The 15,027-nt window shown below is 43.7% G+C and overlaps 1 protein-coding gene across 1 annotated transcript in view; it reads right to left on the reverse strand.

The window, feature by feature from the left end:
* AKAIN1 (A-kinase anchor inhibitor 1) overlaps nt 1-14,764 on the reverse strand; it is a 33,139-nt gene extending 18,375 nt beyond the window's left edge. Inside the window, exon 1 of the mRNA XM_042239332.1 lies at nt 14,566-14,764. Within this exon, the coding sequence (XP_042095266.1) occupies nt 14,566-14,581 (16 nt within the window). The 5' untranslated portion in view covers nt 14,582-14,764. The remainder of the gene's footprint in view (nt 1-14,565) is intronic.
* Between the last annotated feature and the right edge of the window lie 263 nt (nt 14,765-15,027).

The raw sequence follows: 15,027 nt of genomic DNA on the forward strand, positions 1-15,027 counted from the left end.
CCCAACCCCCAGTTCATTCCACATCTGCTCTCTGCTCCCTGCATTACATTCTCTGGCTGCCTAACCTAGCTCTTCACCCATGGACATTTTTTTTCCACCTTTCCGATGTGCACAAAAGTCACAATAGTGCTGTGGACCCTGGTACTGAAGATGATGCAGCCTGGCTAGGACAGCCCGGGAACCAATGAATGAGACAGACCAGGCTCTGGAGGGCCACCGCCTCTCACTGTCCTGCCCTGAGCGAGAGGCAGTGCTCTTGAGGGTTCCCTTTCAAGGGAGGCACTGCCTACTGGGACCCTGAGGGCCACACACCACATCCAGAAGCCGTCGAGGTCCACCTTGGAGAACTGTCCTCATCAGCAAGATGACAGCAAAGAGCAATAAACAGAACTGCCCGCTCAGACAAAGCAGAGAGGGGCCCGATGACTGCCGCGTAAGCCGAAAGCGCTGGTCTTCCATGAAGTGACCGCGACACGGAGGATCTCAGAGCAGAGACCACCAGGGGAACAGCTCCGCAGACAAAGAGAGAACTGGTCCTGTGTGCAGACCTCAGATGCTCTTCAGACACAGAAGACCAACCTTTCCAGCAGTGCCTTTGATGGGGGGCAGGCCTGGCTACCGCACAATGTTCAGAACATCCCTAGCCTCAAGCCAGGAGATATGCCAGCAGCCAGGGCCAGCTTCACGGGCATGTGACTGAGGCAGTCACATGGAGCCCCACCTTCAGAAGGCTCCTGTGCTGGATTTAATGCTCTGCTGTTGCTGCCTTAAAAGTCTTAACAATCATATCAATGAACTTGAGTTCTGTAAGTGAAGTTGGATGGGATGATAGAACAGAGACCGGCCCAGAGGAGATCCATGCAACACATCATTCTCAGCCACCCCATATGCATCTTTGTGTATCTTCAGTGATGCCCCGTGAGCACAGAACTGCAACGGACCATGATATGTGTTCCCAGGTGTCGTAAGTGGTAAAGAACCCACCTATTAATGCAGGAGATGTAAGAGATGTGGGTGCAATCCCTGGGTCGGGAAGATTCCCCTGGAGGAGGAAATGGCAACCCACTCCAGTATTCTTCCTGGGAAATCCCATGGAGAGAAGAGCCTGGCAGGCTACAGTCCGTAGGGTCACGCAGAGTCAGACACAACTGAGCAGGTACCTGTGATATGTATGAATTCAGTGAGATGCAAGGCCCCCAGGCAAGCACTATTGTGTTTTGTCTACAATAGAGGGAGGGGTTGAGTGGGGCAGCCACACTTGCTATTAGAACCACAGCCTGCTTAGAACCCAGGAAGAAGGCAGTGATGTCTGTGAAATGTGCATGACCAAGGGATCACATTCTTTTTCATTCCTACCACTCCCCTGTATTAGGCAACAACCTAAGCTGAAAACAACAACCCAGAAGGAGAAGGAAAGACAGGATGATCCTTAGTTCCTTTTTATCAGGCCCTCCTGAGTCATCAGGAGCATCAGGTCAGTGTTGGTAGAACATGAGCATATCATGGAGTGAAATAGAGACAGTTCAGTAAGTTTTGTGCAGTGTTTCCACTGTTCTGGTCAGAATATATGTGTGTTGCTGTTGTTGTTTCATCTCTCCACCATGTCTGACTCTTTTGCAACCCCATGGACTGCCAGGCTCCTCTGTCCATGGAATTCTCCAGGCAAAAGTACTGGAGTGGGTTGCCGTGCCCTACTACAGGGAATTGTCCCGACCCAAGGATGAAATCCAGGTCTCCCGCGCTGCAGGCAGATTCTTTACCATCTGAGGCACCAGGGAAGACCTAACACAGTGAATAAATATGTGCAATTACCTAAAGTATTTATGTCCCACCCCTCCACACCCCTTCCACACACACCAACCTTGGCATTCTCAACATCCCAGCTCCATTCCCACTAAGGCTACTAAAGGCCTCTCTCCCCAGGGGGTAATGACTCACACTAAGAGCTCTGCTCTAAGGCACTGGGAGGGAGAGCAGCTATGCCTGTTCTTTTTCCTGAATTCCATTCTCAGGGTCTTGAACTCCACCCTACTATCATTGCCCCAAAGGCACGAGAAAGAACACATAATGAACCTTTAAAAGTTGTCCTTCTTGACGTAAGTTAGCTTTAGAGCAAAACAACTATTATGGATTTGTATAGCATGGCCTGATTGGTGGTGAAATAGTTTATTCTGAACCATGAGTCAGATTGCAATTAAGTCTATAGGGCACTTCATTCCAAATTCCCTGGCTAGGGGTGATCAAAATCTCATCTACTATACTGCAATAAAGACTGGATTTCACTTTTTGCTCATGAAACAATGTAAATTTAAATGGGAAGGCAAAAAAAAAAAAAAATTACACAAGAACATTAGAAATAAATTCCATGGAGAGAAAAATGAACTCCTATCAGACAACACAACACAGATGTGGACTCGATGAAGGCCTCTTCTCTAAATACCAAAGAGATCATTCAAACATAGTTTATGAGACGTGCTCAGATGCCTTCATAATCTGAATATATTTCACATACTGAGGCTTAAGGTCTACTGGAAGTCCACCATCTTGGACACAGTTGGGCCTAATCACTTTATGTCGTGCCCTTGGGCTATGTCATTCTTGAAAAGGTTGTGCCCTGCCCCCTTCCTGTCTCATTCCTAACAAGATTTACAAAGGACCAAAGATAATGTTCAAAGAAGAGTATCTAAGAATTTGTGTGTGACCAATGACATAAGGTCACAAAATGGGAACTTAAGGCTCCAAGAAAAAAAAAGGCATAGAGAAGGTGAATCAATATCTCAAATCCCAAAATATCAATTTACCCTAAGTAGCAGTTAAACATGAAAAATACAGCAAATATTAAAGTATACCTTTACCAGAAAATCATCATTCAGATTTAATTTTAGAGACGATTAGAATCATTCAGATCAGCAAGACAGCCATCTGCTTTCAAGCACGCAGCTGTGCGCCTCTGAACAGCAACTTTCCATGATTCATAACTGATTCATCCCAGGATGCTCTGATATCTGCTTTATCATCAGTTCAGCTTCTCACAACACTTCACTTCAAAGTTTCATAACCTCCATCCAGGTGACACGGTGAACCAGTAAGGCAGTCTTGCACAGAGAGAATCAACTGTATAGCTCCCCAAGACTGAGGACTCAATCGTGAAATCATATACATGCACTGCTGCTGCTGCTAAGTCACGTCAGTCGTGTCCGACTCTGTGTGACCCCACAGATGGCAGCCTACCAGGCTCCCGTCCCTGGGATTCTCCAGGCAACAATACTGCAGTGGGTTGCCATTTTCTTCTCCAGTGCATGAAAGTGAGAAGCGAAAGGGAAGTCGCTCAGTTGTGTCCAACTCTTCGTGACCCCATGGACTGTAGCCTACCAGGCTCCTCCGTCCATGGGATTTTCCAGGCAAGAGTGCTGGAGTGGGGTGCCATTGCCTTCTCTATGTATACACACACAAGTGTATGAAATACACATTCTTGGGACGTCCCTGGTGATCCAGTGGCTAAGAGTCCATGCTCCTAGTGCAGGGGGAACCCAGGTTTGACTACTGGACAGGGAACTAGATTCCACATGCTGTAATTAAGACCTAGTACAGCCATATAATGGAGAAGGCAATGGCACCCCACTCCAGTACTCTTGCATGGAAAATCCCATGGATGGAGGAGCCTGGTAGGCTGCAGTCCATGGGGTGGCTAAGAGTCAGACACGACTGAGTGACTTCCCTTTCACTTTTCACTTTCATCCATTGGAGAAGGAAATGGCAACCCACTCCAGTGTTCTTGCCTGGAGAATCCCAGGGACGGGGGAGCCTGGTGGGCTTCCATCTATGGGGTCACACAGAGTTGGACATGACTGAAGCGACTTAGCAGCACAGCCATATAAATAAATAAACAAAATATTTTTTAAAAAATACACAATCTTAGTCATTGCCTTTTAAAACAATCATGTCAGTAATGGCTACTGTTCAATCCCCTGTCGGCCAGGCACTTCAATTTCACCTTCATCACCACTCTGGAAAACAGATATTCTGACCTTCAGCTAACACATGAACAAATCAGCAAGATAACATGACTTAGCCATGCCACTCAGTGTGGACATGGCAGAGCTGAGCTATTTGCATCCAGGCCAACTGGTCCCCAAACCCAAGCTTCTGCAGCAACTAACTTTGAATAACTGAAATATTCTCATGAGTGGTATGGAGGAGGAGAGACTATACTTAACCCAGTGCCATTTATTTTCAACCCAAGGAATGTCTTGTATATAGCAATTCAGTTCAGTTCAATCGCTCACTCGTGTCCGACTCTTTGTGACCCCATGAATCGCAGCACGCCAGACCTCCCTGTCCATCACCAACTCCTGGAGTTTCACTCAGACTCACGTCCATCCAGTCAGTGATGCCATCCAGCCATCTCATCCTCGGTCGTCCCCTTCTCCTCCTGCCCCAAATCCCTCCCAGCATCACAGTCTTTTCCAATGAGTCAACTCTTCTCATGAGGTGGCCAAAGTACTGGAGTGTCAGCTTCACCATCATTCCTTCCAAAGAAATCCCAGGGCTGATCTCCTTCAGAATGGACTGGATGGATCTCCTTGCAGTCCAAGGGACTCTCAAGAGTCTTCTCCAACACCACAGTTCAAAAGCATCAATTCTTCGGCTCTCAGCCTTCTTCACAGTCCAACTCTCACATCCATACATGACCACTGAAAAAACCATAGCCTTGACTAGACGGACTTTAGTCAGCAAAGTAATGTCTCTGCTTTTGCATATACTATCTATGTTGGTCATAACTTTTCTTCCAAGGAGTAAGTGTCTTTTATTAGTTAATATAAATGCTTTAGAAATGCTAAGGCCCTGTGTAAACCTGTTAGACCTTTTTGCTCTCCACGTAATCTTTTGCCAGTTCTGGCTTTCTACTGTTTCACTCTCCATTACTGACAGCTGCCAGGAGAAGATGAAGAATCCAGCAAGTGTGAAAGGACGGAGCTCGTTTCAGGGTGGTTGAAAAAGTACCTCGTGTCCTCTAACTTGGCAGAAGAGATGCTCAGTCCACAGAGATTCTCCTCAAAGGAGACTGGTTTTATCTATTTTCGTCTCTAACTCTAGTGCACAAATTGTTGCTTGAAATGTATTCTAAAATGACGTTGTGTACAGAAACAAGTGCATTTGACATCAAATCTTGGTTCTGAAACCTAAAATTGGTCAGGCATTCTGCACCTTACCTTTACCATCTGTAAAAATGGGAACAATGACAACTTTGCTCTATGCCTCTTTTAAAACTGACATGTAGAAGACAGCTAAATGGCATGATAACGGTACATCGTGTAAATAGTCATGTCCAATGACAAATAACAAGCATGTCACGATAACATTTCTGCTGAAAAAAGTGGGAGATGTAGTTATAGAGGCAATGTCTGAGAAGTTATATATATAATATTAACAGTTGCTGCTGGGTAATATTGTGATGTTTATTTTCTTTTTTATTATCTGTGCTTATTAAAATTTCTAGAACTATAACAGTAAAATTTTTCAATTGATGAAATACTGTTGAATTTTAAATGATGATGGGAAATTAGAAAATGCAGTAATTATACAAGAAAGACATCCCGGCAGTCAGTAGCTAACTTACCACCTTTAAAGCTCTACATGTGATTAAAAAGCAAGACCCAACAATATGCTGTCTATAAGATACCCACAGTGGATGCAATAATAAAGGTATTAAAGTAAAGGGATGGACAATAATATACAGATAATTCTCATTATTTACAGTAGTTATATCCTATAAAGTCACTGCAAATAATGAATTAACAAATATGGAACTAATGCTCCCAAGGAAAACACATGGATCAGGTTCCCACAAGCCTCTTTTCACAACACTGTTGCCAACCGATCAATATATAACTTTGTTTTATTTATGTTTCTGTTTAAAACCACTTTATTATTTGCTTCTTTGCTTTTATTTCTTTATGTTTTGGCACCCCCATACAGCTTACTGGATCTTAGTTCCCAAACAAGCTTGGAACTCATGCCCCTGCAGCGGAAGTCTTAACCAGTGGACTGTCAGGGAATTCCCAATGACACCTTATCTAATACATGATGCTGATTTACTAACATTGACCTCAAAACTAACAGCACTATAACTGATGTTTGAATGGAGCTTATCTAATAAATTCCTTCTCCACAAGACACATCACAACTTTATTACACTTAGAACATTAGACAACACCTCAGCATGACAACTGAGGGCCACCTTAAACAGTGAAATCACACACACACACACACACACACACACACAGAGCACCAATTTGTAAAAAACTAAATAGACCACAAAAAGCACATTTGTTTATAGCAGGAGAACTGAAATAAAGCAGCAAACCACCACCTTGTTCAACCTCAGCTAGGAATATTTTTTGGGGCTCCAAAATCACTGCAGATGGTGACTGCAGCCATGAAATTAAAAGACGCTTACTCCTTGGAAGGAAAGTTATGACCAACCTAAATAGCATATTCAAAAGCAGAGACATTACTTTGCCGACTAAGATCTGTCTAGTCAAGGCTATGGTTTTTCCAGTGGTCATGTATGGATGTGAGAGTTGGACTGTGAAGAAGGCTGAGAGCCGAAGAATTGATGCTTTTGAACTGTGATGTTGGAGAAGACTCTTGAGAGTCCCTTGGACTGCAAGGAGATCCAACCAGTCCATTCTGAAGGAGATCAGCCCTGGGATTTCTTTGGAAGGAATGATGCTAAAGCTGAAACTCCAGTACTTTGGCCACCCCATGCGAAGAGTTGACTCACTGGAAAAGACCCTGATGCTGGGAGGGATTAGGGGCAGGAGGAGAGGGGGACAACAGAGGATGAGATGGCTGGATGGCATCACTGACTCGATGGAGTGAGTCTGAGTGAAACTCCAGGAGTTGGTGATGGACAGGGAGGTCTGGCTTGCTGCGATTCATGGGGTCGCAAAGAGTCGGACCCGACTGAGCGACTGAACTGAACTGAACTAGGAATATGTATGTCAAACAACTCAAATTTTTTTTGCCATTCCACACATGTCTTTGAATGACACAGAAAAAGTGCTGTGAACACTGATTTCACTTGATGTGTTTTACTAATAGCTTTTAGTGAGTAGGAAAACTTATAAATATGGAATCTGTGAAAAACGAGAATCAACAGCACCATGCAAGCAGTACTCAAAGGAAAGCTGACGTGACAACATGACTATCAGTCAAAACAGACTTCAGAGTAAGAAAAATTACCAGAGATAAAGAGGGACACTACTTAATGATAAAAGAGACAAATCACCAAGAAAATGCAACAATCTTAAATGTATATGCACCTATTAAGAGAGCAGCAAAATACATGAAGAAAAAGTGATAAAACAAAAGGGGAAATGGAAAAATCGAGTTTTTTGCTAGAGGCTTCAACATTCTTCTCCTAGTAGTCAATAGACCAAGTATGCTATCAACTAGAAAAGAGAAAAATGAACAACATCATCACCCAACCATATCAAAATGACATTGATAAAGAACTTCACCTGAAAAGAGCAGATACACAATCTTACCAAGCACACATGATTCATTCACCGAGACAGACAATGCTGTTTCAAAATCAAACCTTACCTAGTTTAAAACAATTGAAGCCACAGAAAACTTTTTTTTTCTGACCATAACAAAATTAAACTAGAAATAAATAGAAAGATATGTAGGTGATCTTCAAATGATTGGAAACTAAACAACATAGATTTCACAAAATTCCAACCAAAATCTCAGCAGATTTTATGTACATATGGGCAAGCTGATTCTAAAATTTATATGGAAAGGCAAAAGGAACTACAATAACCAAATCAATTCTAAAAGAGAAAAACAAAGTTGAAGGACTTCCACTCCTTGATTTTAAGACTTACCATATAGCTGTAGACACCAATATGTATGGTGTTAGTGGAAAGATAAGATGAATGAAATAAAGAGTCTAAAACTGGGCCCACACAAATATAATCAAATAATTCTGGACAAGCCACAAACGTAATTCAGTAGAGAAACAGTGTCTTTCTAAAAAATGGATTAGAAGAGTTGGATATTCATATGCAAAAAAAAATAATAAACTTGACCTATAACTGATAGCATATACAAAAATCAACTTTGTTCTAAGTCATGTCCAACTCTTTGCAACCCCATGAACTGCAGCACAACAGGCTTTCCTGTATTTCACCATCTCCTGGAGTTTGCTCAGATTCATGTACATTGAGTAGGTGATGCCATTCAACCATCTCATCCTCTGTCACCCCCTTCTCCTTCTGCCCTCAATCTTTCCCAGCATCAGGGTCTTTTCCAATGAGTCGAGTCTTTACATCAGGTGGCCAAAGTATTGGCACTTCAGCTTCAGCATCAGCCCTTCCACTGAATATTCAGGATTGATTTCCTTTCAGTTCAGTTCGGTCGCTCAGACATGTCCAACTATTGCAATCCCATGGACTACAGCACACCAGGCTTCCCTGTCCATCACCAACTCCTGGAGCTTGCTCAAACTCATGTCCATTGAGTCAGGGATGCCATCGAACCATCTCATCCTCTGTTGTCCCCTTCTCCTCCAGCCTTCAATCTTTCCCAGCATCAATGTCTTTTCTGATGAGTCAGTTCTTCGCATCAGGTAGCCAAAGTATCAGAGTGTCAGCTCTTCAGCATCAATCCTTCCAATGAATATTCAGGACTGATTTCCTTTAGGATAGACTGGTTTCATCTCCTTGCAGTCCAAGGGACTCTCAAGAGTCTTCTCCAACACCACAGTTCAAAAGCTTTAAGTCTTCAGCGCTCAGCTTTCTTTACAGTCCAACTCTCACATCCATAATGACTACTGGAAAAACCATATCCTTGACTAGACAGACTTTTGTTGGCAAAGTAATGTGTCTGCTTTTAAATATGCTGTCTAGGTTGGTCATAGCTTTTGACCAACAGTTTTGACCAAGAAGCAATCATCTTTTAATTTCATGGCATCAGTCACTATCTGCAGTGATTTTGGAGCCCAAGAAAATAAAGTCTGTCACTGTTTCCATTGTTTCCCCAACTATCTCCCATGAAGTGATGGGACCAGATGCCATGATCTTAACTTTTTTGAATGTTGAGTTTTAAGCCAGCTTTTTCACTCTTTCACTTTCATCAAGAGGCTCTTTAGTTCGTCTTCACTTTCTGCCATAAGGGTGGTGTCATCTGTATATCTGAGCTATTAATATTTCTCCTGGAATTCTTGATTCCAGCCTTTGCTTCGCCCAGTCCAGCATTTCGTGTGATGTGCTCTGCATATAAGTTAAATTAGCAGGGTGACAATATACAGCCTTGATGCACTCCTTTCCCGATTTGGAACCAGTCTGTTGTTCCATGTCCAGTTCTAACTATTGCTTCTTGACCTGCATACAGATTTCTCAAGAGGCAGGTCAGGTGGTCTGGTATTCCCATCTCTTGAATAATCTTCCATAGTTTGTTGTGACCCACAGAGTCAAAGGCTTCAGCATAGTCAATAAAGCAGAAGTTGATGTTCTTCTGGAGCTCTCTGGCTTTTTTGATGATCCAGCGGATGTTGGCGATTTGATCTCTGGTTCCTCTTCCTTTTCTAAATCCAGCTTGAACATCTAGAAGTTTATGGTTCATGTACTGTTGAAGCCTGGCTTGGAGAATTTTGACTACTACTTTGGTAGTGTGTGAGATGAGCGCAGTTGTACGGTAGTTTGAACATTCTTTGGGATTGGAATGAAAACTAACTTTTTCGAGTCCTGTGGCTACTGCTGAGTTTTCCAAATTTGCTAGCGTATTGAGTGCAGCACTTTAACACGATCATCTTTTAGGATTTCCTTTAAGATTGATCAAGTTATTATGGAGTGAATGTTTGTTGTCCCTCCAAAATTACTGTGTTGAAGCCCTAAGCTCCTATGTGATGGTATTAGGAGGTGGGGCCTTGAGGAAACAATTAGATTTACATGAAGTGTTGACAGGGGGCATCTAATCCCATGATTCAATCTCAATATAAAATTATAAAACTTTTAAAAATTCTCCCTGACACTGGGTTAGGCAAAAAGTTCTAAGACATCATCAAAAATAAAATCTTTAGAAGAAGCAAACTGATAAATTAGATTGCATCACAATTTAAAACTTTTGCCCTTAAAAATGGTCAAAGTGTTAAAAGAATAAAAAGTCAAGCCACAATTAGATGAAAAATATTTACAAATCACCTATTCAACAACAGATTTGTATCTAGAATATATAAAGAACTCTGAAAATGCAAGTATAAGAACACAAACATCTCCCCACAAAATGGGCAGAAGATTTGAACAGACACTTCATTGAAAGAAGATACAACTTCAACAAGGACCAGCTGTATACCACAGGGAGCTCAATACTGTATAATAACCTATATGGGAAAATAGTCTGAAAAAGGGTGGGTACATATATATATATGTATAAGCTAATCACTGTGCTGTATACTTGAAACTAACACACTATAAATTACTCTATCCCCATATAAAGTAAAATTTAACTTACAAAAAAAAGATGCACATACGGCAAATAAAATTCTGAAAAAAAATTATCAAAATCATTGGCCATTAGGGAAATACAGAATAAAATGACAATGAATACCATTACATGCCTGTTAGAAAAACAACTGGAATTTGTAAACTGCTGATGGTAATACAGAATGGTACAAATTCTGAAGAACATATACCTTCTATAAGATCCAGTAGTTCCAAGCCTAGGTATTAATATTTATAGACTCATGAAAACCTATGTTCACACATAACATGTACAGAAATGTTTATCACAATTTTATTCATAATCACCAAAAATTGAAAATAACCTAAATACACCTAAATAGGTTACACACCCTATGATTCCATTTATATGATATTCCGGAAAAAGCTAATCTGTAAAAGTGGAAAATAAATCAGTGGTCACCAGAGGTTAGGGGTAGGAGAAAAGGGCTGATTACAAAAAGAGTAGCAGGAAAAGATTTTTTGATACAACAGAACTGTTCTGTGGTCATTACACCATTCTATGCATGAGTTATAACTCATAGAATTGTACATCCAAAAAGAGGTCAATTTAACTGAACATAAATGTTTAAAAATAATAAATTAATAAAAGTTATTAAAAAAAAAGCCTTTATGCCAACAGAAGAGAATTTAAGTTGGCAGACTGTAAACCTTACAGTTAAGACGCCTGCTATATAATTTATTTATTCATGGATCTCTCAGGAATTGGTAATAGGTTTCTGTAAATAAAGAAAAACTATAACCCTCTTGCAATATATATTTTCTTAAATACTTTTGACAGCTCTCTCTAGAACTATTTTTGCTGAATGTTTTTCAAACTAAACTTAGAAGTCAAGGGGATGTGTGTATACAAAGCCACTTCAGTTGTGTCCGACTCTTTGGGACCCTATGGACTATAGCCCACCAGGCTCCTCTGTCCTGGGGATTTCCCAGGCAAGAATACTGAAGTGGGTTGCCATTTCCTTCTCTGGGGGATCTTCCCAACCCAAGGATCAAACCTACATCTCCTTCTTGCAGGTGGATTCTTTACCACTGAGCCACCGGGAAGGCCCATGAATGGTATAAGAAGAAGGAAAAGGGTAGAACTGAATTGTCTACCCTGTGTAAAGTGAAAAAAGCACCCAAAGATCCTGCCCAACTTAAGCTCTGTCCCTTATAATCTGTAGATTAACTGAAAGAAGAGAATGCAAAAATATGGTAAGACAGTTATCTAAACTTCATTCCACTGTACTCTTGGACTTAAATTGGCTCCATGAATCCCTGTCACTTTTCACCTTGCCTTTAAGGTAAGCAGAGAGGTAGCAGGACAATTCAAAGACAGGCCAGTGTGTGCAGGCAAGGCCAGAACTAGACCTCAGGCTTCTTGCCTCCCTTTGCTAAAATCCAGGAAAGCTACAATGGGTTTTGAAGGACATATACCCACCGACCCAATGAACAGCCCATTGTTAGTTTGTTATTATTTTCATCTTGAATTATCTAACACTTTTAAAATTAATGTTGGTATAATCATAGCACTTGTTTCTGTTCCCTCCCTTCATGAGTGTCAGGTTGGCTTGGAGAAAGCAGTGGGGGAGTGTTTCCCTTGACTTAGTACAAAACATCTGGAGCCCCAGATTAAAGAGATTTAGAAGAGCAATAGTCCTAGAAATGGGACTGTGATGCTGAAAATTTAGCAGGGTTTAAAAAAATAATTCATTGTTCTGATTTTCTTTCAGAATAATGTCACAATGATCAGTAGATGAGCAGGTAATTGACATAATATTTTTAGCACCCTGTCCTTATCACCCCAAAATGCTTATGACTTTTCAAGAGAAATTCAAAATTGCAGAAATGACCCAAAAAGTGTTTCCCTATGGGTTTCCGTACATATCCTATTCAGGTCAATTTATGCCATCTCTAAGGGTTATAAAGAGATGGCACTAATACAAAACTTGGGGAGAAATGGAAAAATAAAGCCCTATCTACATAGTGGGCTGCTTAAGCCAAGTCAGTCCACTCCAGAAATTCCCCACCACTCATTTCACAACCTTTCACCCACAATCACACTTAGGAAAATCCCTGTTCAATCCCTGTTTTGGGAAGATCTGCTGGAGAAGGAAATGGCAACCCACTGCACTATTCTTGCCTGGGAAATCCCATGCATAGAGGAGCCTGGCAGGCTACAGTCCATGGGGTTGCAAAAGAGTCAGACATGACATAGTGACTAAACAACAAAATTAACATCACCCAGCAATCCTAATTCGACAACACCAGTCCATCTCCCATCTTAGAAGTGTAAGAACACTTCCTTTTCGCTATGTCTGATCTTGGACCCAAAGGCAGCTACCCCTGAAAATGGTATAGCATTTTGTCGGGAAGATAGGCCCTGAGGTATGGGGACGTGGGGAGGAAGGGAATCTGGAGTCAGAAAACTCCAGCTGAGGTTGACAAGATTACCTGGAACCACTACCATCCCAGGAGGAGGTAAGCTAGAGATGACACTGCTTACCTCAGAGGGTAATTTGAAGATCAAATGAGATAAAGACCTGAAAAATGCTTTATAAAGTGTTAGTCACTCAGTCATGTAGCCCACCAGGCTCCTCTGTCTACATGATTTTTCCAGGCAAGAATAAAGAAGTGGGTAGCCATTGCCTCCTCCAGGGGATCTTCCCCACCCAGGGCTGGAACTGGCATCTTCTGGGTCTCATGCAATGCAAGCAGATTCTTTACCTGCTGAACCGTGGGGGAAGCCCTATAGAGCATGCGCTCTACTACTGAGCTACACCCCCACCTATAAAGCATTAGGTAGTTTATAAACATATCAAGGAGCTGCTGTTTCCCAATTTTCCAGACCCTGGGTTGATTGAATGTCCTTCACTGAACAGAACCTGACCCACCTTGAGTTATTTGGGACAGACAGCTTTTCTCAGAGTCACTGCCTGCAGTGAGTGTCCTGACAGACAGACACTCACTCCTGCCTCCTCAGCTGGTTGCGGGGAGGTGGGTGGGGGCAGGGTGAGGCTTCCTTTTCTCCTGTTTTTATTTGAATTTTTTGAAGGCCAGGCTCAACTCTTACCTTTGAAAAAAAAAAAAAAAGTGCATTTTACCTTTCCTCCCTAGCTAGCTGAGGTCCACAGCCACAGCCACAGCGAATGCAAACCAACCTTTCAAGGTAAAGAATCACAACAAAGTTAAAGACTTTCAGACCTCTCTCTTTTCCTTTCTCCTTCCTGCCGACCCCCACCCCCAAGCGGTCTTCAATGATATTACTATCAGAGCCTGTCCGGAGAGAGAGCTTCCTACATTAACAATGGTCAAGTTCCCCTGCCACTCCCTAACTCGACTGACCTCAGCCGAAACACGCGCCCAAGTCCTTCCTGGGGCGGGAGGGAGGCCGGGACGGTGACTCAAATACACCGGCCCGCCGGTCAACCGCAGGCAAACCTGACTCTTGGCCAACTTGTAGCCACAGACAGCAGCAAAAGCACAGAAGTCCTTCACCGCTAGCTCCAAAAACACACTGCAACCGCCGGCGGCGCCGCAGTGGCAGCCTCGGTACCAGGTCCAATTCTTTAAGGAGTACGCGTCCCTCCTCCTCCCTCCTTCCCACTCCCCGGGCGGCACACACTTCTCCTCTCCAGGAGGTCCCTGGTCCCTCTGCCACTTCTACGGAGGGGGAAGCGACCCTGAAGAAAGTTCCCACCGAAGTAGCCCGAAGCCCATTACTCGGTGCCCCATCCCTCCGCCCTCCCGCTCAGAAGGGGGCGCGTGCTGCTGGCCAAGGCTCCCGTTCTCAAGATGCCGGAGTCCGACGGGACACGGAGGGGCAGGCAGGAAGCAGTGGTGGGTTCTTAGAGGACAGATGGGGCGGGTCTGGGGGAAGAGGGACACTCTCTCTCCCTCGCCGCCGCCCTCCGCCGACCCCGCCACCGCCCGCTCACAAACAGTAACTCCAAAACGCACAGGTGCCCCGTAAGGTAAAGGCCTTTTCTATCGCCTCTCTTCTCTCCCTTTCTCCCCTTCGGACACCTGGTGGAAAAGCAAGGTGCCAGTGTACCTGGAGCGAACACCATGATTTCCTCCAGCCGCCGCGCCCCAAGGTAAGGAGAGACAGACGGGCAGGCGGAAGGTGAAGGGCAGGCCACGGCTTGGGGACCGGTGCACGGCGCGCTGGGCGCGGGTCGGGCGGTCAGCACCTCGGACAGCTCTGGCTGCGCGGTCCCGGCCCCGGGCGCTCCGCCTCCACAATGCACCGCTCTGCCCGGCGCCGCGACGCGAGGAGCGGAGGCTGCTGCTCGGTCCAGCTTTCATACCCGCGCCAGCGCGGCGCACCCACTGCCTGGGGAGCAGCACCGCTTCCACCGAGAGGGACCGACGGATGAGGAAGAGAGAAAAGGTAAACGCCCGGCTTCCCGGCAGGGGGCAGCTAATTGCTTCTAATTACCTGCTGTCTCTCGCCCCCCCGTGGATGTTGGACTGACATTTAGGATGTTTGCCCTTTAAAAACTATATATATATA

Source organism: Ovis aries, chromosome 23 (assembly GCF_016772045.2).
Source record: "Ovis aries strain OAR_USU_Benz2616 breed Rambouillet chromosome 23, ARS-UI_Ramb_v3.0, whole genome shotgun sequence".
Taxonomy (NCBI): Eukaryota; Metazoa; Chordata; class Mammalia; order Artiodactyla; family Bovidae; genus Ovis; species Ovis aries.